This window comes from Hyla sarda, chromosome 3, assembly GCF_029499605.1.
Source record: "Hyla sarda isolate aHylSar1 chromosome 3, aHylSar1.hap1, whole genome shotgun sequence".
NCBI lineage: Eukaryota > Metazoa > Chordata > Amphibia > Anura > Hylidae > Hyla > Hyla sarda.
This window is the reverse complement of record NC_079191.1, coordinates 101,836,241-101,861,024: the sequence shown is the minus strand read 5'-3', so window position 1 is coordinate 101,861,024 and position 24,784 is coordinate 101,836,241. Positions and strand designations below refer to the sequence as shown.

Sequence of the window (24,784 nt, the reverse complement as noted above, 5' to 3'; positions counted from 1 at the left end):
TTGATAGTTTCCCCAGGGAGACACATTACCCCTTCAGACCTGCATTTCACTAAAAACAATAACATCATAAAGCTGATTGGTTAACCTGGATTCCTTTACATTAAACCTCTGTTATATGAGATAGATATACAGTAATTTTATAGCATTTGTCATTTGGTCAATTACAAGTCCCTGATAAATGTCCTGTATTCAGGGACATTACACCTTATAGCTGCACTCACATCTCATGTAATTAGCATTTTTTATTTTGCCATTATCACCCAGGAGCATCTATTAATTCCTTCCTACGCTCTCTTCAGTGTTTTGCTCTCAACATGCAGAATAACCACATAATAACCATGCACATTCACAAATACTTTAATAAATCTTTATCTAAGGATATCTAGAGAATCTTAGTTATCTTGTGGATATGGGTTCATTTCTATAAAAAAATGACAAATTTTACACATCTTCTATTTACAATTTTCAATGCAAATATGCTTATTTATTATAAAACATAGAATTAAGACTCTTAAAATAGACACTGGAGATAAAATAATATTAGGTTTAGCATGAATAATGACAACCAAGTCATATAGGGAGTGCTCATCTGCCATTGGTTAACCCCTTGGCAGCAGAAGGATTACGCTAGCGCTGCCTTCAGCACTGGCGGTAACGCTTCTGAATAAATTAATATTACAATCTGTGTCCTGAAGAAGCAAGTCCTTGGTCAGGTCAGTCTGTGGTATACGTGCTATATTGGTCCAATCAGGAATCCGCTTTGGATGATGTGCTTGGCAGCCCTGTATTTGTTCTGCTGAGTGACCGAAGGGTGCATTGTTTCTCAGCTGTGGGATGTTTTGCTGGGTCTTCCCGATAAGTGATCTTTTATAGAATGAAGAAGAAAAAACAGAATCTCAGTCTGACAGCAAGTGATAGGCAGCGACCTTCAAAAACGAAAACACATAGTGCAGCATTTTGCTACGGTTCACTTGACAATTTCACCCTTCACAGACTCCCTACTGGCAGCTGTGGCTGTGCCGTGTCCAATTGGGAGTTTCAGGTCACTGGCTGTCTTTATAACTGTTACAGCCCGCCACAAGAGGAAAGCAGGATGCAAAGGCTGAAATGCGTTGTACTCCCAGAGGTTACAGACGGTACATAGGTATATAAGACTTCAATTTGTATAAATGTAAGGGAAATAGAACATATACTATTACTAATTCTATGCTTCCTTGCAAAGCACAACATTGCTGTTGCTACCAACATGACAGTATAGTGTTACTTCCAGCTTGAGGCAATGCACAGAATGCATAAGAAAAGGTGGAAGGCGAGTAATGATTAGCATGCACGAGCCAAGTATTGCAAGACAAGAAAAGGACATACCAATATTCCCTAAAGTACTCAGTGAAATGTTAGACAAAGAGGAAGAGAAGCGGAACAGGCAAGGGTCACATGACAGCTGAGAGAAGAGAAAGAATGTATTAACACCAGACAGGGATCCAAGTAGAACTCCAAATATAAGCATATAGCCACGTGTAGGTAATCCGCCAGGTCTATTTGCTGCTAAGGGCTGCAGACAGTGTTGGATAGCTGTTAGGGTATAAGAGTAAACTACTACTAGAGCTGATGGTGGTTGCCTCACTTATAAAACACCTTTTTATTTCTTGGCCAAGTGTCAAGGAAGTGGGATAGAGCTGCTCAAGTGCCACAGGCTTGCACGTCTTCATGCTCGTCCTCACCTCCTATACCTTCCTTATTTAATATACAGAGCCCTGTATGTCAGAAAAAGAGGGACTGCAAGGTGAGGATAAGGGTGAAGGCATGCCAGTCTGTGGTCCTTGAGCAGATTGGCCCCACCTTCTTGACACTTGGCTGAAAAATAAAAAGTTTGGCAGCCACCGTTAGCTCCAGGAAAGGCACAGTTTGCTTTTACACTCTACCAGCTATCCAACTCTGCCTGCAGCTCTTAAAGTAAATCTGCAGCGAAAAAAACGTATCCCCTATACACAGGATAGGGGATAAGTATCTGATCGCGGGGGAAGGGGGTTCCAAATGTTGGGACCCCCCCCATGATCTCCTGCATGGGGCCCCGACTCTGCAGTGGCTCTCTCGTGTAGGAGGCGTGTTGGCTGCAGCATGACATTCGGCAACACGCCCCCTCCATATATCTCTATGGGAAAGGCGGGGATGCAGCGTTCATGCCTCCCGGCCTCTCCTATAGAGCTGTACAGAGGGGGTCTGTCTGTTGAGCTCAGTGAGCTTGACGCTATGCGCATTAGCCAGCGCATAGCGCGGCAATGCCGGGGCCCTGTTCGGGAGATTGCAGGGGGCTCCAGCAGCTGGAGCCCCCCGCGATCAGACACTTATCCTCTATCCTGTGGATAGGGGATACATTTTTTTTTTCGCAGCAGATATCCTTTAACAGAGCTGACAGATTCCCATCAACATGTGTGACAAGAGAGAAGTATGTTTAGATGAATGGTTTTATGCAGATGGAATAGAAAATCATATAGGAATTCATGAGATGAGTAAATAAACCATCACATATTACACATAGTAACCCTTTCTACTAAAGATTAAGCCTTTAAAACCTTATTTTTTATTCTGCTTTAAAAAAAATAAAAAACTTTTACAAAAAAAATAAAAAATTTCCACAAACTGTATGATACAGCATAAACATATAACTAGGACAAACAGGTCAGAGACATGGAGAAGGCACCATTTCTATTTAAAGCATACCTGCTATTTCTATTTAAAGGGGTACTCCGGTGAAACATAAATGTTTTCAAATTTGCCAGAAAGTTCTACAGATTTGTAACTTACTTCTATTTAAAAATCTTAACCCTTCCAGTACTTATCAGCTGCTGTATGCTCCAGAGAAAGTTGTGTAGTTCTTTTCAGTTTGACCACAGCAGTGCTCTCTGCTGACACCTCTGTCCATGTCAGGAACTGTCCAGAGCAGGAAAGGTTTGCTATGGAGATTTGTTCCTGTTCTGGACAGTTCCTGACATGGACAGAGGTGTCAGCAGAGAGCACTATGGTTAGACTTAAAAGAACTTCAGAACTTCCTCTGGAGCATACAGCAGCTGATAAGTACTGGAAGGATTAAGATTTTTTTTAAACAGAGGTAATTTACAAATCTGTTTAACTTTTTGGCACCAGTTGATTTAAATTTAATGTCATGTGATGTTATATATAATAGACCTAATGTCATTGAGATCTGTCACATCATAGGCTGAAAGAAGGATCATTTCAACAGTTAGTTTCTTATAAGCATACAGGGTCTATCCAAAAAGTATCCAGACACTGTTAGGGTCCATGCACACTGCGGCATGTCTGGATAAAGTCTGAGTTGAGATCCTGAGGTTGACCGGCGGACTGCGTAGACATTGCTGATAACTGGCAATGCATTCTGCTGAAAGAATGAACATTTTCATTCTTACAGCAGGTGGATTTCAGCTGCGGAAAGCTCTGCTGTTGAAATTCCGTAGTGTACACTGTGCAGCGGAATCCCATTGACAGCAAAAGGATTCTGCTGCACCAGAATTTCCAAGCAAAATTTCTTTACTTGAAAATTCTGTAGTGTGCATGGACCTTTAAGCTGCATTCCCATATACTGATAAATGCATAAAATCACCTTAAGGGTAGGGTAACACGTAACGTATACACTGTGTATTTCATGCTGCAGAAAATCATCAGGAAACAGGCAGTGTATTTTGATACAGGTAGACACACAGGGCTTCTCCATGGCAGCCCAGTGTGTGTAGTAAGGTTTTAAGGTGGGCCCGTGTGTGACAGTCACCTCGGCGTGCTGGGCCCGCCTCCAAACCTCACTGGACACACAGGGCCATTGGGTAGCCTTATGTGTCTGCTCATAGAATACACAGCAAATTACCAGCTACGCAGCATAAAATATGCTGCATCTATATTACATGTGACTGTACCCTTAAAAAGCAAAGAGATTTCAGATCATCAATGAAATTAAAGGTACGGTCACATGTAATATAGATGCAGCATAGCTGCGTAGCTGGTAATATGCTGTGTATTCTATGAGCAGACACATAGGGCTACCCAATGGCCCTGTGTGTCCAGTGAGGTTTGGAGGCGTGGGCCCAGTACGCCAAGGTGACTGTCACACACGGGCCCACCTTAAAACCTTATTACACACACTGGGCTGCCATGGAGAAGCCCTGTGTGTCTACCTGTAGCAAAATACACTGCCTGTTTCCCGCTGATTTTCTGCAGCGTGAAATACACAGTGTATACGTCACAGGATTTTGCAGAGTATTATGAACATTGGAAGAGACAGTAGGAAAAACGATGTGAAGTCCCAAGGTGCCTATTGTGAAGGGGACTGAGGCGTCATTGTCCTATGTTTAATGTTTTCAGTACCTTCTTCAATAAATGTCTCTATTTTTCAAATTACATGGCTGGATACTTTCCGGACAGACCTTGGTAAATGTTTAAATGTCAGACAACTTCAAATATATGTATTTGACTTTATGTGTAGCAGACCGGAATTGGTAATTTGTCAGGGTTTTCACATAGAATGACAGCTCCTTCATTATCTTTATTAAAAGAATTATTATGATGCACATGAAGTGCAGCTGCAAAAAGCCATGGTTCATGAACAGTTATGGATAAGGCTGCATTCACATCTCGTTTTTACACTACGGGTGCCGGATCAGGCTGGGGGAGGGGCAAACCGTAGTCGGTTTTAGGTCCGGTCACAAAACTGGATACGGGTCAAAAATGTGCCGACCAGAGTCAACGTTTGACTCCGGTCGGCTCATTAAAGTGAATGGAGTTCAGCGCTGGTCCGGCTGGGGTAAGGGAGAGCCCGGTTTGCCCCTCCCCCAGCGGATCCGGCACCTGTAGTGTAAAAACGAGATGTGAATGCAGCCTAAGAACGGTTAATTCACTGCTCCTACTACACTTATCCTCTCATGTATCTTTTCTTCTTGTCTTGACCTTGGCTACAGGGTTACAGTGTGATTGTAGAAACTATGGGGGTATTTATGAAGCATTTTACCTTGGTTTTCTTGGGTAAATTTGTCTCAATATTTTGGCGCAGTGTGTTTTTTGTGACTTTTCCTGCGACTTTTCATTTACTTATATTTAGGTTTGTTGCTGTTTCTGTTGTTTTTGGTTAATTTTTTTGCAGTGGTCAGGGATTTATGAAAATGCTACTTTTTTTAAAAGTCGCATACTTTGGCGCAACCCACAAAAATGGGCGCTAATCACCACCGAATAAAAAAGCACTTACAAACTAACTATGGACAGCGTTATTAAAAAGTTGCATAATTGTGGCACGGATTAAAAAGTCGCACAAAAAGTTGCACAAAAACACCATACAAAGTGGAGTAGTGATGTAAGAAATGTGATAAATTAGGTGCAGGTACAGTGATCCCTCAACTTACAATGGCCTCAACATACAATAGTTTCAACATACAATGGTCTTTTCTGGACCATTGTAACTTGAAACCAGACCCAACATACAATGCTTTGGAATCTGCAAAACGTCTCAATGGCTGGAAGAACCGACCAATCAGAATGGATATTTCACTGGTAAAACCCCTGTATTACTAAAGTGCATGCACTGACTGGTGTCTGGTAGCGCCCCCGACAGTACAGGGAGGTATTACATGTTCTGTACACTTTACCTGTGCCAGGGTTAGCTTCTCCTTTGGGCATCAGGTGAGGGCGGCTCCATTTTCCTTTTTTTTTAGGACATTGCGTGTTCTGTACAGGACCCTGAAGAAGCTTCTGTCCTCTACATAAACCAGTGTTTCCCAAAGAAGTTGCCTCCAGCTGTTGCAAAACTACAACTTCCAGCATGCCCGGACAGCCTTTGGCTGTCCGGGCATGCTGAGAGTTGTAGTTTTGCAACAGCTGGAGGCACCCTGGTTGGGAAACACTGAAATAGACAGTGATTTACACCTCCCACAAGATCTTTCTTACGTTTATATGTAAGGATTTGCTTTATCTATATTAGTTATCTACTTATTTATCTTTAATCCTCACTTTTTCCTATTTTTGGATGACATTTTGGTGGCTTCAGAACCAATTACCAGGTTTCCATAATGGTCTCAACATACAATGGTTTCAACATACAATGGTCGTCCTGGAACCGATTAATATTGTAACTTGAGGGACCACTGTACACAGTTTCCAACACATGAATTTATAGAGTAAAAAGACGTTCACCTGCTCCACTATTCATAAATACCCCCCCCTATAGGTATATTTCTGACAGTTTCTGGTTAGGAACATAGAAAAAAAGACCCCTGATAAGCCAAATACCCTGAATGACTTTACTATCCTCCCGGACTGAACATTTTAACATGATTCATTCTCCTAATACGGTTCTACCGGTTTATGATCTACCTAGATTTCCCTTGGGGTTAATGACAGATGAGAGCCATCTTCACGGCCAGCGATATCTGATATACTGACAATGAACAGGTCACAGACACCGTCCACAAATAAATCTGAAATTTAAGGCCAGACAGTTGCAGGCGTTCGGCTCTGGTCTAGTATGACATATTTCCCATGATTCCTGGCACTAAGGCTAGGTTACTTTCATCAGCTCACCGCTTCATTCATGACTTCAGAGAGTTCCGTCAGAATTTCCCTGTAATGAGACTTCATCTCCTCTTGGTATTCCAACTGATCTTCCTTGATCAGACGCTCATTTACTTCCAGAGCCAGGCCGCACGTATCTGCAAATTGTCTGAAAAAATGGCGAGTTTAATATATTATACGAGGCAGAACGTTAGTTCTTAGATTGCGGATTGGTAAATATAGATGACACTATCACCAAAGCCCCAATAAAGGAGAATTTCTATGCAAAACATGTAAAAGCACAATTTGGCTATTGCTAAGTCTATATATTCACACAGTGTATTTACAGTTGTATTTTTTTTTTTATTATTATTATTGCATCCGCATATATACATCTGCAGGAGACAAACTATCATCATACCTCTATATTACTACATAGAGTCAACCCTTGACAAGTTATGTCTTGCAGTAACTAACTCCCCTGCATATTAGAACATATGTACACCAAATAAAGCATGCATGTGTATGGGGGGATTGGAGGAACAGCTGTCGACATCAAGTTATACAATACTTTTATTCAAAGGGGTACTCCACCTCTAGACATCTTATCCCCTATCCAAAGGATAGGGAATAAAATGTCTGATCGCGGGGGTCCTGCTGCTGGGGACCCCCGCGATAGTGTCTGCAGCACCCCAGACATCCGGTGCACGGAGCGAACTTTGTTCCGTGCCGGGTGACTGGTGATGCAGGGAGGAGGCTTGTGATGTCACGGTCACGCCCTGCTCGTGATGTCACGGACACGCCCCCTCAATGCAAGTCTATGGGAGGGGGCGTGACGGCTGTCACGTCCCCTCCCATAGACTTGCATTGAGGGGGCATGGTCGTGAGGTCAGTTCTAAACGAACACCGGGTGCCACTGGGGACCAACACGATTAGACATGTTATCCCCTATAAGATGTCTAGGGGCGGAGTACCCCTTTAAATGTAGGCATTAAATAAAAGATAATGCCTTGTCATTGCAGCCTTTAGGAGAAATTCCTAGTTTTGCCTCAATAATATTATAAATGTTACCTGAATATTTCTTTCAAATGCTTTACTTGACTTTCAGGGTAATTGTTGGCATTTGTCTCTGTTAAAAATGCTCTAGCGTATGCCATCGGTCCAGCGTTTACCTGAAACCCAGTACATTCACTTTCAGTACGGAAATATTTAATATTCAGAAGATAACACAAACAAATACATAAGTACGATCAGGCTGCATGTAACATTCAATTCAGATAAGGATAAAATGTCAGTTCTTTGAACGTAATCTATTCAATGGATCTTGGAGCAAAACTTGACTTCTGAGCTTGACTTGCAAAAACAGATAAGTTTCTACAGATGTAAGGTAAACACATTTATAATGGGACTTTAAAGACGCCCCCTTATATATTGCTTTTTAAAAGGCCCTGATAAATATAACAATGTGATTTCAGTGCTGGTGGCCATTTTTGCCGTCATTTGCCATTTGGAAAGTAAATTTCCGACAGACTGGTTGCTTGGGATGGGACCATATAAAAACCCAATATCCTGGTTTGTCACATTTCAGACAATAGAAGCTTTTGACATGACTGGGCAACATGTCAAAAGTTTTTATAAATGATAGTCACCCTTTAAAAATCAGGGTGCTGACTTGCCAATCTCCAGGAGACCTTTAGGTGTTGATGTACTAGAGACTAATAAGACGATGATGGACTAAAGGTCAGGAGATGTCATGCAGTTCTGTGTGAATCAGATCAGGAGGATCAAATGAATAGTGAGGGTGAGTCTATGCAAGAGAAATGACAGTCCTTGACAATACGGGTCAGACAGTGGTAAACCGTTTTAGTATCTTTGGGCTATAAATAATCTGCCTGAGGTGCCGGAGGTGAGCAGTAGAGATGAGCGAACTTACAGTAAATTCGATTCGTCACGAACTTCTGGGCTCGGCAGTTGATGACTTTTCCTTCATAAATTAGTTCAGCTTTCCGGTGCGCCGGTGGGCTGGAAAAGGTGGATACAGTCCTAGGAGAGTCTTTCCTAGGAGTGTATCCACCTTTTCCAGCCCACCGGAGCACCGGAAAGCTTAACTAATTTATGCAGGAAAAGTCAGCAACCGCCGAGCTGAGAAGTTCGTGACGAATCGAATTTACTGTAAGTTCGCTCATCTCTAGTGAGCAGCATGCAGTGTGTTATGTGTGAGCTGCGGCTAAAGTGCTGACTACTGCTGACTAAGGAGTAAGCGTTAGGATGTTCCAATCTGGGGTAAATTTTGGTAGCTAAGGAGAAATCCCTAGTCCTAGTGAGCTGGAGGACAGGAATTGGTTGCTCTGCAAGCAAGTAATGTAGACTATAATGTAAGGCCTGCACATGTGGGTGTGTGTGGGGATAGGGAAGGGTGATCAGATATGCTTGATTGTCCATATGGGTCAGTGCCCTTGAGGTCAGAGCTTGACAGAAAGAAATAGCTGCTGCAATAAAATGAGAAAGTGCCATTCAGTGTGGTCCTGTGTGAAGTAGCAGACTAAACAGGAGCCCATGGGGGGTATTTATCAATTTTGCCTGTTGACCGTTTCTTTTTACCCTTTTTTTTTTTTCACTTTGGTTTTCGTGGACATGCACCAAATTTATCATTTGGTGCAAGTTGTTAGTAATTTTGGCTCAAATGTTGAAATCAGCTGTTCACAGCGCCTTTTACACAGAACTTACCGCCACAGAGGACGCGTATTTTACCCTGTAGAGCAGCCATTTCGGAGTCCCTCCTGCAGTATATCAGCAAGCGACGTGAGTTATTTTCTTTTGTGGGGTTTATAGCCACCATGTGAAATGGATTTTATTTTCAACTTGGGTAGTTTTTTTGTTTTTTTTTGTTGCTTTAGTGCAGTGGTCTTCAACCTGCGGACCTCCAGATGTTGCAAAACTACAATTCCCAGCATGCCCGGACAGCCGTTGGCTGTCCGGGCATGCTGGGAGTTGTAGTTTTGCAACATCTGGAGGTCTGCAGGTTGGAGACCACTGCTTTAGTGCTTACTAGGGATCGACTGATTATCGGTATGGCCGATATTATCGGTATGGCCAATATTATCGGCCAATAATCACGATTTTGGGCATTATCGGTATCGGCAATTACCTTGCCGACAAGCCGATAATGCCCCGCCCCCCATACCGCCCCCACTGCACCGCAACCTCCCCCCCCCCCGACCCGACCCACCGGCGGGTCGGTGGGGCAGGTCGGGGGGGGGGGGCGGTGGCGGTGATAGGACTCAGGACCCCCGGACAGGCAGGGGGAGAGAAGTGGGTGGCGGCGGCGGCCTATGGCACCGCAAAAGCCACTGCAATGCATTGATTTAAAGCACCCGCTTTAAATCAATGATCTGCAGCGGTGTCGCAGGGGGATAAATAGCCGATAACTTATACCTGAATATCGGTATAAGTTATCGGCTATCGGCCCTAACCTCCACCGATTATCGGTATCGGCCCTAAAAAAACGATATCGGTCGATCCCTAGTGCTTATCTTTCCTGAACCTGTTTGGCCATGTCCAATGCTGGCTCAATGGAGGGTGAAGGTTCCTCAGAGACAACTATGTCGCAGGATAGTATTGAGCAGCCCTGGAGGCGTCGCTGCTTTCACAAAAAAAAATGTCATGTATTTTGACGCTTTTACATTTTCTGACATTGCTAAGTGTGTTTTCCATGTGCAAAATTTCTTGGCGGGGATTTGCGCCCAAAAAAACGGGATTTGCGCCAAAATTGCAGCAAAGATCAATTGGCGCAAATGATGAATTACTGACTAAAGTTGAAATCACACACAGGACCGTGTGATTTTGAGAAAGTTGTAAAAATGACAGTGGAGAACATGCGCCAAACTTTGGCACAAAAAGACACTGCGCCAAAGTATTGCGCCAAAGTTACGTGAAAAAACACATAAATTCTTTGATAAATTCCCCCCATGTGAAGTCAATGGGTTATATCCTGTTATGCTGTAATGTTTAAGAAACAGTGCCATCTTGTGTAAGAACAAACAATTCGCTTTTTTTTGTTTTTTGAGAATCACAACCACCAAGACTGCCATACTACTGTGGGAAAAAGTTCAGCAAACATGTTTGTCATCTTTTAAAACAAACTAATAGTAAAGCAAGAGATCTGAATTTCCCCCTAAACCTCGCTTTTTAATAGGTGGCCTTGGAATAACCACCCTAGTGGAAGCTATATCGGAAGCAGTTTTGTATCATTATTATTGGAATACTGAGAAAGACAAAATTAAGAAATTCAGAACATCTGGCAGAAAGTTAGAGTTTATAAATGCAGATTTTATCTCAGCTATTTAAGACTGTATAAATCTATTTGCACTTCTCACCTTTACACTAACACTTCCTTGAAGCTTCAGCTGTAGTCTTATCATATCTACATCATCCATCGTACAAAGCTGCTGCAGCTCCTGGACCTTCTTGGACATCTCATCTATAGCAACCTCAATGGGATTCAGTTCTGTGCTTGTCTGGCTAATAACCTGTATCCTCTTTTTTACATATGGAAATGAATGACTGGCTGCAGAAGAATAAGAGCATCAAGTGAATTTACTGTAAAATAGCCCTAGAGAATTGATGAACAATGGACAATATATGTAATGATAGTCATGACCTTCCTACTGTTGTTCCCAATTTTATACTGTAAATATCTTTCTTGTTATCTTGTGACATTCTACAATCATAGCATTTAGTCAGCAATTACTGGTAAAAGAACTAAGAAGTCCTCTGATGTCAAGCAGGTAGGATTCACCCAAAACAGGTACAAGCTCAGGACAGGTAGGTAATAAGAACGCAACACACCTTCACACACAGCAACCATAAACATTGATGCTTAGGCGAAGTACAGGTGACAAAAGGTAGAAACATATAACAAGAAATGTTCAGTCATTGACAGGGCTGTGAACTGGCCCAGCACACTATTTCTCTTATAGGGTCGGAAAAGTGGTCATGTGATGGAGGTGGAGGAAGAAGGTGCACATAGGTGGTGGTGGGGGCAGAGATTTGGTTGTGGCACTTAGGTAAGTGGCCAGAGTCCACTCATAAGTGCCAGCAGAATCCGCAATAATGATAGCAATGTGTTTCCCTTTATGTAGTTTAGTAGTTAGTGATAAAATATGGGCTGCCTGCAGCCGCCAATAGGGGAAGATAGCTACACCTTGTGGCCAATGCCATCAAGAGTTTATGATGTTAAAGCAGTAAAATCAACTTTCACAGCACAAATACATACTGTATGTAAATTCAGTAGGGTGAGTAATGGGTGTAGCAGGGTTTCAGAATACATCTCCCCCATCGCTCCCTAATATTCTGCAGAATTGTTGTATTCAAATATCTGTATCCTGCTGCACCGAAGGGAAGTGCTCATCACCTCCTGGAACCTTTAGTACACTGCTCAAAATAAAGGTAAAAATAAGATAACACATCCTAGATCTGAATGAATGAACTAATCGTATGAAATACTTGCGTCTTTACATAGTTGAATGTGCTGACAACAAAATCACACAAAAATTATCAATGGAAATCAAATTTATCAACCCATGGAGGTCTGGATATGGAGTCACACTCAAAATCAAAGTGGAAAACCACACTACAGGCTGATCCTACTTTATGTAATGTCCTTAAAACAAGTCAAAATGAGGCTCAGTAGTATGTGTGGCCTCCACGTGCCCGTATGACCTCCCTACAATACCTGGGCATGCTCCTGATGAGGTGGTGGATGGTCTCCTGAGGGATGTCCTCCCAGTCCTGGACAGTATGTGGTGCAATGTGGCGTTGGGTGGATTGAGCGAGACATGATGTCCCAGATGTGCTCAATCGGATTTAGGTCTGGGCAACGGGCGGTGAGGCTACCTCTGGCAAGCACATGGAGGGCTGTGTGGCCCCCCCAAAGAAATGCCACCCCACACCATTACTGACCCACCGCCAAACTGGTCATGCTGGAGGATGTTGCAGGCAGCAGATTGTTCTTCAAGGAGTCTCCAGACTCCGTCACGTCTGTCACATGTGCTCAGTGTGAACCTGCTTTCATTTATGAAGAGCACAGGGTGCCAGTGGCGAATTTGCCAATATTGGTGTTCTCTGGCAAAGGCCAAACGTCCTGCACAAAAATTATCAATGGAAATCTAATTTATCAACCCATGGAGGTCTGGATATGGAGTCGCACTCAAAATCAAAGGGGAAAACCACACTACAGGCTGATCCAACTTTGATGTAATGTCCTTAAAACAAGTCAAAATAAGGCTTAGTAGTGTGTGTGGCCTCCATGTGCCTGTATGACCTCCCTACAATGCCTGGACATGCTCTTGATGAGGTGGCTCCTGGACAGTCTGTGGTGCAACGTGGCATTGGTGAATGGAGCGAGACATGATGTCCCAGATGCGCTCAATCGGATTCAGGTCTGGGGAACGGGCGGGCCTGTCCATAGCATCAATGCCTTCCTCTTTCAGGAACTGTTGACACACTCCAGCCACATGATGTCTAGCATTGTCTTGCATTAGGAGGAACCCAGGGCCAACCGCACCAGCATATGGTCTCACAAGGGGTCTCAGGATCTCATCTTGGTACCTAATGGCAGTCAGGCTACCTCTGGCAAGCACATGGAGGGCTGTGTGGCCCCCAAAGAAATGCCACCCCACGCCATTACTGACCCACCGCCAAACAGGTCATGCTGGAGGATGGTGCAGGCAGCAGAGCGTTCTCCACTGCGTCCCCAAACTCTGTCATGTCTGTCACATATGCTCAGTGTGAACCTGCTTTCATCTGTGAAGAGCACAGGGCACCAGTGGCGATTTAGCAAACCTTGGTGTTCTCTGGCAAATGCCAAACGTCCTGCAAGGTGTTGGGCTGTAAGCACAACCCTCACCTGTGGACGTCGGGCCCTCATACCACCCTCATGGAGTCTGTTTCCGACCGTTTGAGTGGACACATGCACATTTGTGGCCTGATGGAGGTCCTTTTGCAGGGCTCTGGCAGTGCTCATCTTGTTCCTCCTTGCACAAAGGTGGAGGTAGCGGTCCTGCTGCTGGGTTGTTGCCCTCCTACAGCCTCCTCCATGTCTCCTGATGTACTGGCCTGTCTCCTGGTAGCGCCTCCATGCTCTGGACACTATGCTGACACAGCAAACCTTCTTGCCACAGTTCGCACTGATGTGCCATCCTGGATGAGCTGTACTACCTGAGCCACTTGTGTGGGTTGTAGACTCCGTCTCATGCTACCACTAAAGTGAAAGCACCGCCAGCATTCAAAAGTGACCAAAAACATCAGCCAGGAAGCATAGGAACTGAAAAGTGGTCTGTGTGCAGAACCACTCCTTTATTGGGGGTGTCTTGCTAGTTGCCTATAATTTCCACCTGTTGTCTGTTCCATTTGCACAACAGCATGTGAAATCGATTGTCAATCAGTGTTGCTTCCTTAGTGGACAGTGTGATTTCACAGAAGTGTGATTGACTGTTATTTAAGTGTTCCCTTTATTTTTTTGAGCAGTGTATTATCAGCAAGTCAGATACTGTTGGTTGTGTAAAGGAATTTAAAGGTGGGTTTTATTTTTAAGCTTTTGTATGCGTTAAATGTGCCCCTTCCCTCTTTGGCGCCCCATGTCCCTGCTGAGTCTGCTTTACCTATGTCCCAGCCCTGTGAGGCACAAAAAGAATGGGTGTGTACAGAGATCACTTACTAGTCAGCACCGTGCGCCTCTTGCATTGTTCCTCCACACCACCATGTTTCTTTCCTGACAAAGTGAATGGTGTCTCAAACACAAATCTGTTTATATTGTGATGTCTCTCAAAATCTGTTTTTCTGTCTTCAAGCTCTTGGTCATCAAAGTAAGGCATTACATATGTTACTTGAAAGTAGGCAAATTTGGGATCCAGATCCTTAGGGTTAACCTGAGTAAACATTAAATAATACATATAGAAAAGGTTGCTAAGCTTACAGAGTAGTCTGCTTTGGGCAATGATTGTTTTGTCCCTTTTCCACAGGTCCCATTGTTGGGTCATCTTCCGATTGGCCACAGGAAAATCAAGACACACATTGTAATCAATGAAGGCCTTAGCTGTTCATTTCAAGGGTGTCCAGTGCCATTGCCACAACTAAGGAGGTAGGTGACTTCTCTAATCTCCCAGGAAACAAAGGATTGACTGTTCTTTCCCTTGACGACAGGTACAAGGGAACAATTGGGCTTCCACCATACACATTTATGGACAATGAGTTTTGCCAACAATTGTCTAATGTGTATGATCAGCAGCAGGTAGGCTAGATCTGGGGCTTATCTCTCCCAGTGTCAATGATAGCTCTTTTGTTGCTTAAAGCGGTACTCCGTGCTAAACATCTTATCCCTTATCAAAAGGATAGGGAATAAGATGTTAGATCATGGGGATCCTGCCGCTGGGGACCCCTGTGATCTCTCCTGCAGTACCCCTGTTATTCAGCTGCACAGAGCAAGGATCACTCTGTGGCTGATGACGGGCAGTGCTGGGGACGGAGTATCGTGACGTCACAGCTCCGCCCCTCGTGACGTCACGGCTCCACCTCCTCAATGCAAGTTTATGGGAGTGGGTGTCACGCCCCCTCCCATAGATTTGCATAGAGCGGGCAGGGCATGACATCACAAGGGGGTGGAGCCGTGATGGTACGATACTCCGTCCCCAGCACTGCCCGTCATCAGCCACAGAGCAGTGCTGCAGGAGAGATCGCAGGGGTCCCCAGCGGCGGGATCCCCGCGATCTAACACCTTATCCCCTATCCTTTTGATAAGGGATGAGATGTTTAGCGCTGGAGTACCCCTTTAACGGCAGGGGCACATCCACACCATATTTCATGCTGCAGATGTGCTCAAGGCAGTGAGAGAGGGCCTGTAGAGCGAGCTCCCGGCTGCAGCTGGGTAGCTCTGATTTTTTGTAGCTGCGGATTTCTACAGTGGGGAATCTGCCACTACGAGTGGACACACAGAGCTACCAGGCCCAAAACCCACTTGAAATCAATGGGCCTGCAGTGCAGGTCGCAACACGCACAGAATTTCCACACAGATTCTCCATAGTGTGAACAGAGCCTTACTGTTGTAAGGAGGCAGAGCAGCACTCAGCACTCACCTTGTTGGAATCTTGAATGATCTTAACATTATCTACTCCAAACTTATCACTGTACAACTTGAGCAGCCTCTGTGATATTTCTGACAGTCCAGTTAATTTGGGCTCCTTGTAGATATATTCTTTTCCTTCCTCTTCCTCAAAGAAACCCTGAAAAGAGACGATCAGTACATTTCATTTCTACAGGGAAGTACTTTGGGATTAATTCCCCAAAGCTGCAGCTTCCTTGGTTAGTCACTTCAATGCGTTTATCACACTCCCTACAGCTAGTTCACATGTGCAAGCAGAACCTTTGATGCATTAGAAACAGAATTATTAATGGATGATGAGGATTCATGTTTAAGCTCAGCAGCGACATTGGTAAATTCTTGTAAAAATGCGGACATGGTTTAGTTGCAATCGTTTTAACCAGTAAAAAAATAAAAATTAATTCTTAGCCAATTTCCATGCAGGTAAAGTGAAACGAGTCCTCAGTGTTCTGTATGATCACTGTGCAGCCACAATATGTAACATTGCTGTATTTATAATAGGCTTCAGTATGAAGAAATAATCTAAAGAATTCATTTTACATGCATTTTGTCTGACAGAAAACCGGAATAAGGTAGGAATGGAGGCACAGATCAGAAAACGGTAAGTATCGTTGTCATCAGCGTCACCTGCACTACAGGCCTATATCAATAGTTCAGATTCCCTTTAATGTCAGGCACAAATACAAACTAAACCCTGCTTGTTCAGTGCTAACTACACAATATCTCCGCTCTCTGTACAAGTGGCTTACTACCAGCCACCCAACAAAACAGTCACTAAAAATGTGTAACTCATTTGACCACTGAAAAATAAATTATTAGTCTATCATTTTAATGGTAGGTTTATTTGAACAGTGAGAGACAGAAAAACAACTTAAATAAATCTAGAAAATGCATTTCAAATAAGTTATGAATTGATTTGCAATTGATTCCCTATCAATCAGCAAGATTTCTGTCTCTCAGGTGTCTTTGATACAGGTAACAAGCTGAGATTAGAAGCACTTTCTTAAAGGGGTACTCCGGTAGAAAACCTCTTTTTTTTTTTTTATGAACTGGTGCCAGAAAGTTAAACAGATTTGTAAATGACTTCTATTAAAAAAATCTTAATCCTTTCAGTACTTTTTAACTGCTGTTTGCTACAGAGGAAAATCTTTATATATTTTTTGTGTTGTCCACAGTGCTCTCTGCTGACACCTGATGCCCATGTCAGGAACTGTCCAGAGCAGGATAAATTCCCCATAGCAAATCTATGCTGCTCTGGACAGTTCCTGACATGGACAGAGGTGTCAGTAGAGAGCACTGTGGACAACACAAAAAAGAAATTCAAAAAGTAAAGAATTTTCTCTGTAGCATACAGCTGCTAAAATGTACCAAAAGGATTAATATTTTTTAATAGAAGTTATTTACAAATCTGTTTAACTTTCTGGCACCAGTTCATTTAAAAAAAAAAGTTTTCCACCGGAGTACCCCTTTAAAAGGAGTGTTCCTAGTCTTAGTTTGTTACCTGTATAAAAGACACCTGTCCACAGAAACAATCGATCAAATTCTAAACTCTCCACCATAGTCCAGGCCAAAGAGTTGCCCAAGGATGTCAGGGAAAAGATTAAAGACCTACAGATGGCTGCAATGGGCTACCAGACCATCGCGAAGCAGCTGGGAGAGAAGTTTTCAACAATTGGTGTGATTGTTCAAAAATTAAAGAAACACAATATAATTGTCAATCTTCCTCTGTCGGGGTGCATGATCTCACATTGTGGAGTTTAAAGGGGTACTTCGCCCTAGACCTCTTATCCCCTCTCCAAAGGGAGGGGATGAGATCGCGGGGGTCCAGATGCTGGGACCCCTGCTATCTCCGGCGCGGCACCTCAGTCATCCAATGCATGGAGCGAACTCCGCTCTCTGTCAGATGACGGGCGACCACAGTCATCTTGGCCCCTCCCATAGACACGAATGGAGGTGGCGTGGCATGACATCATGAACAGGGAAGCTTCAAGCTTCTGTGTTTAGAATGCCGTGGTGCTGGCCCGAAGATCGTGGGGGATCCCAGCAGCCAGTCCCCTCACAATTAGACATCTTATCCCCTATCCAAAGGATAGGTGTTAAAGGTGCATTCCCCCTAGAGGATAAGAAGACTGATCGCAGGGGTCCCACTGCTGGGGAGGCCCACGATCTCGCCTGCGGCACCCCAGACATCCTGTGCATGGAGGGAACTTTGCTACGTGCCGGATGACTGTCGATGCAGGGCAGAGGCTCATGATGTCACGGCCACGCCCCCTCAATGCAAGTCTAAGTCACATAGACTTCCATTGAGGGGCGTGGCCGTGATGTCAAGAGCAGGCGTGGCCGTGACAACAGGAGCCTCCGGCGCGGCAACCGACGCTCTAAACGTCAGCAGCAGGGTGATCGCGAGGGTCACCAGCGGCGGGACCTCCGCGATAGACATCCTATCCCCTATCCTACCCTTTTAAGTTGTCTAGGGGCATTTAATGTTGTCTAGTACCCATTTAATGATTGTGAATGGTGAGGAATCATCCCAAGCCTACATGGGAGGATCTTGTCAATGATCTCAAGGCAGCTGGGACCATAGTCACCAAAAAAACTATTGGTAACACATTACACCTGTACAAGTGCTTTCTTAAGCAGGGAAACCTCTTGGACACTGTAGGATTTCAGTCCTTCATGGTCTAGTGTGTTACCAATTGATTTATTGGTGACTATGGTCCCAGCTGTCTTGAGATCATTGACAAAATCCTTCCGGATAATTCTTGGCTGATTCCTCACGGTTCTTATGATCATTGCCAACTGTTGTAAACTTTTCACCAAGCTGCTTGGTGAAGGTCTTGTAGCCCATTCCAGCCTTGTGTAGGTCTACAACCTTTTCCCTGACATACTTGGACAGCTCTTTGGTCTTGGTTACGGTGAAGAGTTTGGAATCTGATTGACTGGTGGACGGGTGTCTTTCATACAGATAACAAGCTGTGATTATGAACACACTTTTAAGAGAGTGCCACCAATGGTTTTCTCCTTCATAGCGTCTCCAGGCACATAACTCAACACCACAAACAAAACTTCAACGTGATTTCCATTAACCGTATAGAAAGTATATCCAAAGACAATCCTCATAGGTAAAATACCCTCCGGAAGAGAGAAAACTATTGGATATACAAGTTACAAACCTTCGTTCCCTCAGGTCTCAATAAACTATTATTACCATTATTATACCATCTACATTTTATCTCGTTTTTTACATACTATATTATTTTTATTACACACACATATATATATATATATATATATTTTTTTTTTATCAATATCTTTTTTTATTCTTATACCATTTATATTTTATGTTTTATCCTGATCCCATGACTTCTGATACACCTCTACATACACTACCAGAACAATCTGTTATTGTATAGTCACACTGGCACAATACATATATATATATATATATATATATATATATACAGCAACAGAAGAATGCAGCAGCACACTGCCAGCACAAGGATATAGGTGCAACATGAATATGCAGTTAAAACATGGAGAGCTATACAGCTATGGTGTAATAGATGCAAATGTAAAACTATGAAATAGTGAGGCACTTAGCTCGCAAATTTGTCTCCGCCGGCGGTCAAATAGCTTGGACCGTCCCACCCCGATAAGGTAGCCTCCTGGGACGGACCCTACTCTGTGAATATGCCTCTGTGTGAACAGTTCAGTAAGCATGGCAGGATCTGGAACATCCAAGCCACCTTATATACACACCTGATAGAGGTGGGTGGGGTGCAAGGCCAACATGGAGGTAGCCACTCCCCCGTATGTGCAATACAGACAAAGAATAAGTCAGCCAGCACTTTAGTTGATACCAAACTATTATATGGACCTGGCCTACAGGTGCACGCTACTAGGCTAGATATACAGCAACAGAAGAATGCAGCAGCACACTGCCAGCACAAGGATATAGGTGCAACATGAATATGCAGTTAAAACATGGAGAGCTATACAGCTATGGTGTAATAGATGCAAATGTAAAACTATGAAATAGTGAGGCACTTAGCTCGCAAATTTGTCTCCGCCGGCGGTCAAATAGCTTGGACCGTCCCACCGCGATAAGGTAGCCTCCTGGGACGGACCCTACTCTGTGAATATGCCTCTGTGTGAACAGTTCAGTAAGCATGGCAGGATCTGGAACATCCAAGCCACCTTATTGCACATACGGGGGAGTGGCTACCTCCATGTTGGCCTTGCACCCCACCCACCTCTATCAGGTGTGTATATAAGGTGGCTTGGATGTTCCAGATCCTGCCATGCTTACTGAACTGTTCACACAGAGGCATATTCACAGAGTAGGGTCCGTCCCAGGAGGCTACCTTATCGCGGTGGGACGGTCCAAGCTATTTGACCGCCGGCGGAGACAAATTTGCGAGCTAAGTGCCTCACTATTTCATAGTTTTACATTTGCATCTATTACACCATAGCTGTATAGCTCTCCATGTTTTAACTGCATATTCATGTTGCACCTATATCCTTGTGCTGGCAGTGTGCTGCTGCATTCTTCTGTTGCTGTATATCTAGCCTAGTAGCGTGCACCTGTAGGCCAGGTCCATATAATAGTTTGGTATCAACTAAAGTGCTGGCTGACTTATTCTTTGTCTGTATTGCACATACGGGGGAGTGGCTACCTCCATGTTGGCCTTGCACCCCACCCACCTCTATCAGGTGTGTATATAAGGTGGCTTGGATGTTCCAGATCCTGCCATGCTTACTGAACTGTTCACACAGAGGCATATTCACAGAGTAGGGTCCGTCCCAGGAGGCTACCTTATCGCGGTGGGACGGTCCAAGCTATTTGACCGCCGGCGGAGACAAATTTGCGAGCTAAGTGCCTCACTATTTCATAGTTTTACATTTGCATCTATTACACCATAGCTGTATAGCTCTCCATGTTTTAACTGCATATTCATGTTGCACCTATATCCTTGTGCTGGCAGTGTGCTGCTGCATTCTTCTGTTGCTGTATATCTAGCCTAGTAGCGTGCACCTGTAGGCCAGGTCTATATAATAGTTTGGTATCAACTAAAGTGCTGGCTGACTTATTCTTTGTCTATATATATATATATATATATTTTCCCGGCTAACCACACCTATGCTAGTGATTCACGTTACTCGCTAGATTCCTGCTGCCATATACTCACCCCCTATATCCCTATCACGTGTTATATGGGACCACGTGGTGCGTCAGCATCTTATCCATACTATCTTTAATAATAATTTGTACATACTTCTTAGACAAATCCCATATAACTTGTTTAATATATTTTACCCCCTATATCTTTATACAACACCCTCTACCTGATCCTGGGTTCCCCTATCAGATGGCTCTAAAACTCTAAATATCTAAATATATACTTCAATCCTTATAAGCTTTATACATATCCCTATAGTACCCTCTCTACTGGCTCCTGGGCAACGGGGTTCCCTTATCAGACTGCTCCACTATATATATATATATATATATATATATATATATATATATATATATTACGACCTGTTGCCACTAATACCCATTTGAACTATCTGTGGCTCCACTTTCCCTGTGTGATAGTTGCACACTGAATATTATCACTGTACCACCTATACATTCTTATTAATAATAAACAACACAGTCATTGCTACCTGTATTATATATACAAATCATCCCTATTGTACCCCAGCCTCGCTGTCTATACATTCAAATATGCGCATCGCTAGCTTTCAAAAACATCTTGCACTGACAAACAAGCACAGAGGTTGTGATCAGCTGATTGGCTGAACACCGATCACGTGGTCACCAAACATAGCAACTTGTCCTGGGCAACCAGCCCATCACAGCACGCGTATACAGCGCTCTGCGCTCCACACATGATGCGTTTGTTTACACTGTTCACACACTACAGTGGGTCACTTCCGGCCCATTGCGGTTCTACAGCAGTTGAGAATTACACCTGTAAATAAAGATTCTACTGTTTTCATACAAACTTACAGCGAATATGTTTATTTATGTATAACATGTATAATATAATTTTATAGTTTTTTTTATACACTGTGCCTGATTTTACCTTTTTACTGTACACCCCTCCCCTTTGTTTCTGGCACCCATTTTCTGCGCTAAATAAACCTGTTACTGTTGTTACTACCTCCCCCTGATCTGAGGAAGGGAGTAATCCTCCCTAAACGCGTAATCCTGTCCATTCTATTTAGTTTTTCTAATAAAATGTCCTGCTGAGGACTTTTATCACTACCTCTAGCATTTGCCTCATCCTTCCCACAAGAGTCAGCAGCGCCGACTTCAAGGGTTTTTTCCTGTCTTGCTTCCACTATTGAACTCCAGGACGACCTTGTCTTCTCCTGAAGGCCTTTGGCACAGCAGCGGCTCGCACTATTGATACCCCAATTTCATTGTGGGTTATATGCGCATTTACTGTCATTATAAGGTGAGCGGCCAACTATAAGCTCCGCGGTGTTGCCCCCCACTCACCACTCATTGCCTTAGGGTAATACACGAGGCGCCGTCCGTCGGTCCTTTCTTTTTTATTTCCACAGAGTGCTCCTAATCCCAGCTTGTTACCTGTATAAAAGACACCTGGGAGCCAGAAATCTTTGCTGATATATAAAAAGGCAAATCAATTCATAATTTATTTAAAAGGCATTTTCTTTTTTTTATTGTTATTCTATTTTTTTTTAAATGATAGAATAATCATTTATTTGTCAGTGGGCAAACATACAAAATCAGCAGGAAATTTTATAATTTTTTTCTCTACAGTAAATGTCCCCTTTCTGAGGCTGCCTCAGGACTCCTACCTCCAACAGAAGTTTCTTTTAGCCTCTCAGTGAAGACTTGGTTAAACCTTTTGTAAGCCATTATTAATCGGCCTAAGCACCTCTGCTCACTTGGGGCCAACGTGGACTAAAAATCTGTTATTGGCCTAGGAAGGTGATGAAAACCCTACTACTGAACCTGACTTTCATTCCATAAAAATCCAGACCCAATAACAGGATTTACCAAAGTTCCAAGCCAAGTTTGGACAGGGATTTTAACTATATCCTGGATTTCCCATGTCTCACCTAGCTTTCTCTGAAACCTGGCATCCACATACCATAGGTACCTTAGGGACAAATGGCGATCCCTGACCGCCATTCCTGTCTCACAGCCTTCACAGACTCTTACAGGTTTGCTTTAGTTTCCGACATAGACACCATTAACTCCCACATTATATACACTCATGGCCGTAATTGTTGGCACCCCTGAAATTTTTCAAGAAAATGAAGTATTTCTCACAGAAAAGGATTGCAGTAACATGTTTTGCTATACACATGTTTATTCCCTTTGTGTGTATTGGAACTAAACCAAAAAAAGGGAGGAAAAAAAGAAAATTGGCCATATTGTCACACCAAACTCCAAAGATGGTCTGGACAAAATTATTGGCACCCTTAACTTAATATTTGGTTGCACACCCTTTGGAAAAAATAACTGAAATCAGTGGCTTCCTATAACCATGAATAAGCTTCTTACACCTCTCAGCCAGAATGTTGGACCACTCTTCCTTTGCAAACTGCCCCAGGTCTTGCTTATTGGAAGGGCGCCTTTTCCCAACAGCAATTTTAAGATCTTTCCACAGGTGTTCAAGGGGATTTAGATCTGGACTCATTGCTGCCACTTCAGAACTCTCCAGCGTTTTTGTTGCCATCCATTTCTGGGGGCTTTTTGACATATGTTTGGGGTCATTGTCCTTCTGGAAGGAAACCCAGCTTTCTGACACTGGGCTGTACAGTGCAACCCAAAATCCGTTGGCAATCCTCAGATTTCATGATGCCTTGCGCACATTCAAGGCACCGAGTGCCAGGGGCAGCAAAATAACCCCAAAACATCATTGAACCTCCACTATATTTCACTGTAGGTACTGTGTTCTTTTCTTTGTAGGCCTCATTCTGTTTTCGGTAAACAGTAGAATGATGTGCTTTACCAAAAAGCTCTATCTTGGTCTCATCTGTCCACAAGACCTTTTCCCAGAAGGATTTTGGCTTAATCAAGTTGATTTTGGCAAAATGTAGTCTTGCTTTTTTATGTCTCGGTGTCAGCAGTGGGGTCCTCCTGGGTCTCCTGCCATAGCGTTTAATTTCATTTAAATGTCGACGGATTGTTCGCGCTGCACTGATGCACTCTCTGCAGGACAGCTTGAATATCTTTGGAACTTGTTTGGGGCTGCTTATTCACCATTCAGACTATCCTGCGTTGACACATTTCATCACTTTTTCTCTTCCGTCTACGCCCAGGCAGATTAGCCACAGTGCCATGGGTTGTAAACTTTTTGATAATGTTGCGCACTGTGGACAAAGGCAAATCTAGATCTCTGCAGATGGACTTGTAACCTTCAGATTGTTGATATTTGTTTCACAATTTTGGTTCTCAAGTCCTCAGACAGTTCTCTTCTCCTCTTTCTGTTGCCATGCTTAGTGTGGCACACACAGACACACAATGTAAAGACTAAGTGAACTTCTCTCCTTTTTATCTGCTTTCAGGTGTGATTTTTATATTGCCCACACCTGTTTCTTTCCCCAGGTGAGTTTAAAGGAGCATCATATGTTTGAAACAATCTGTTATGATCTGTGCTGCGGCCGCACACACTGGCTGTGAGCGCATGGCCCCGTCTCCTTCTGCTCCCGGGGGGCTGGCATTCGCATCTCTGCTTCTCTGCTCCGGTGCGCGTGTCCCCATCCCCTAGGGCGAGCAAGCACCGGAGCTCTGAGATTTAAAGGGCCAGTGCGCCCATTAATTAACACCTGTAGCTCAGTTAATAAATTCTTCCACCTCCCACACTAACCTGCCGGATCTTTGTTGCCCTAGTGCCTGAGAGAAAGCATTTCTGAGTATTGCCTTCTCGTGTATCGTACCCTTTGCTCTTTGACCTAACCTTGTTCCTTTGCCACCTGCCTACTGACTACCTGCTACATTCCTGACTACGCTACTGTGCCGCCTGCCCTTCTGCTATCCTGACCGCGAGTTGCTGTATCCTACCTGTGCCCCGAATTTCCTAATTCCGCCTTTGT

General features: G+C 43.7%; 1 protein-coding gene across 6 annotated transcripts in view; it reads right to left on the bottom strand.

Moving 5' to 3' along the window:
- Positions 1 to 323: 323 nt before the first annotated feature.
- DOCK10 (dedicator of cytokinesis 10) overlaps positions 324 to 24,784 on the bottom strand; it is a 431,686-nt gene continuing 407,225 nt past the window's right edge. For all 6 annotated transcript variants that reach the window (XM_056564788.1, XM_056564791.1, XM_056564789.1 and 3 more), the window contains 6 exons: positions 15,678 to 15,824; positions 14,264 to 14,474; positions 10,923 to 11,113; positions 7,618 to 7,718; positions 6,577 to 6,715; positions 324 to 864 (listed from right to left, as the gene is read on the bottom strand). In XM_056564788.1, the coding sequence (XP_056420763.1) occupies positions 748 to 864; positions 6,577 to 6,715; positions 7,618 to 7,718; positions 10,923 to 11,113; positions 14,264 to 14,474; positions 15,678 to 15,824 (906 nt within the window). In that variant the 3' untranslated portion in view covers positions 324 to 747. The remainder of the gene's footprint in view (positions 865 to 6,576; positions 6,716 to 7,617; positions 7,719 to 10,922; positions 11,114 to 14,263; positions 14,475 to 15,677; positions 15,825 to 24,784) is intronic.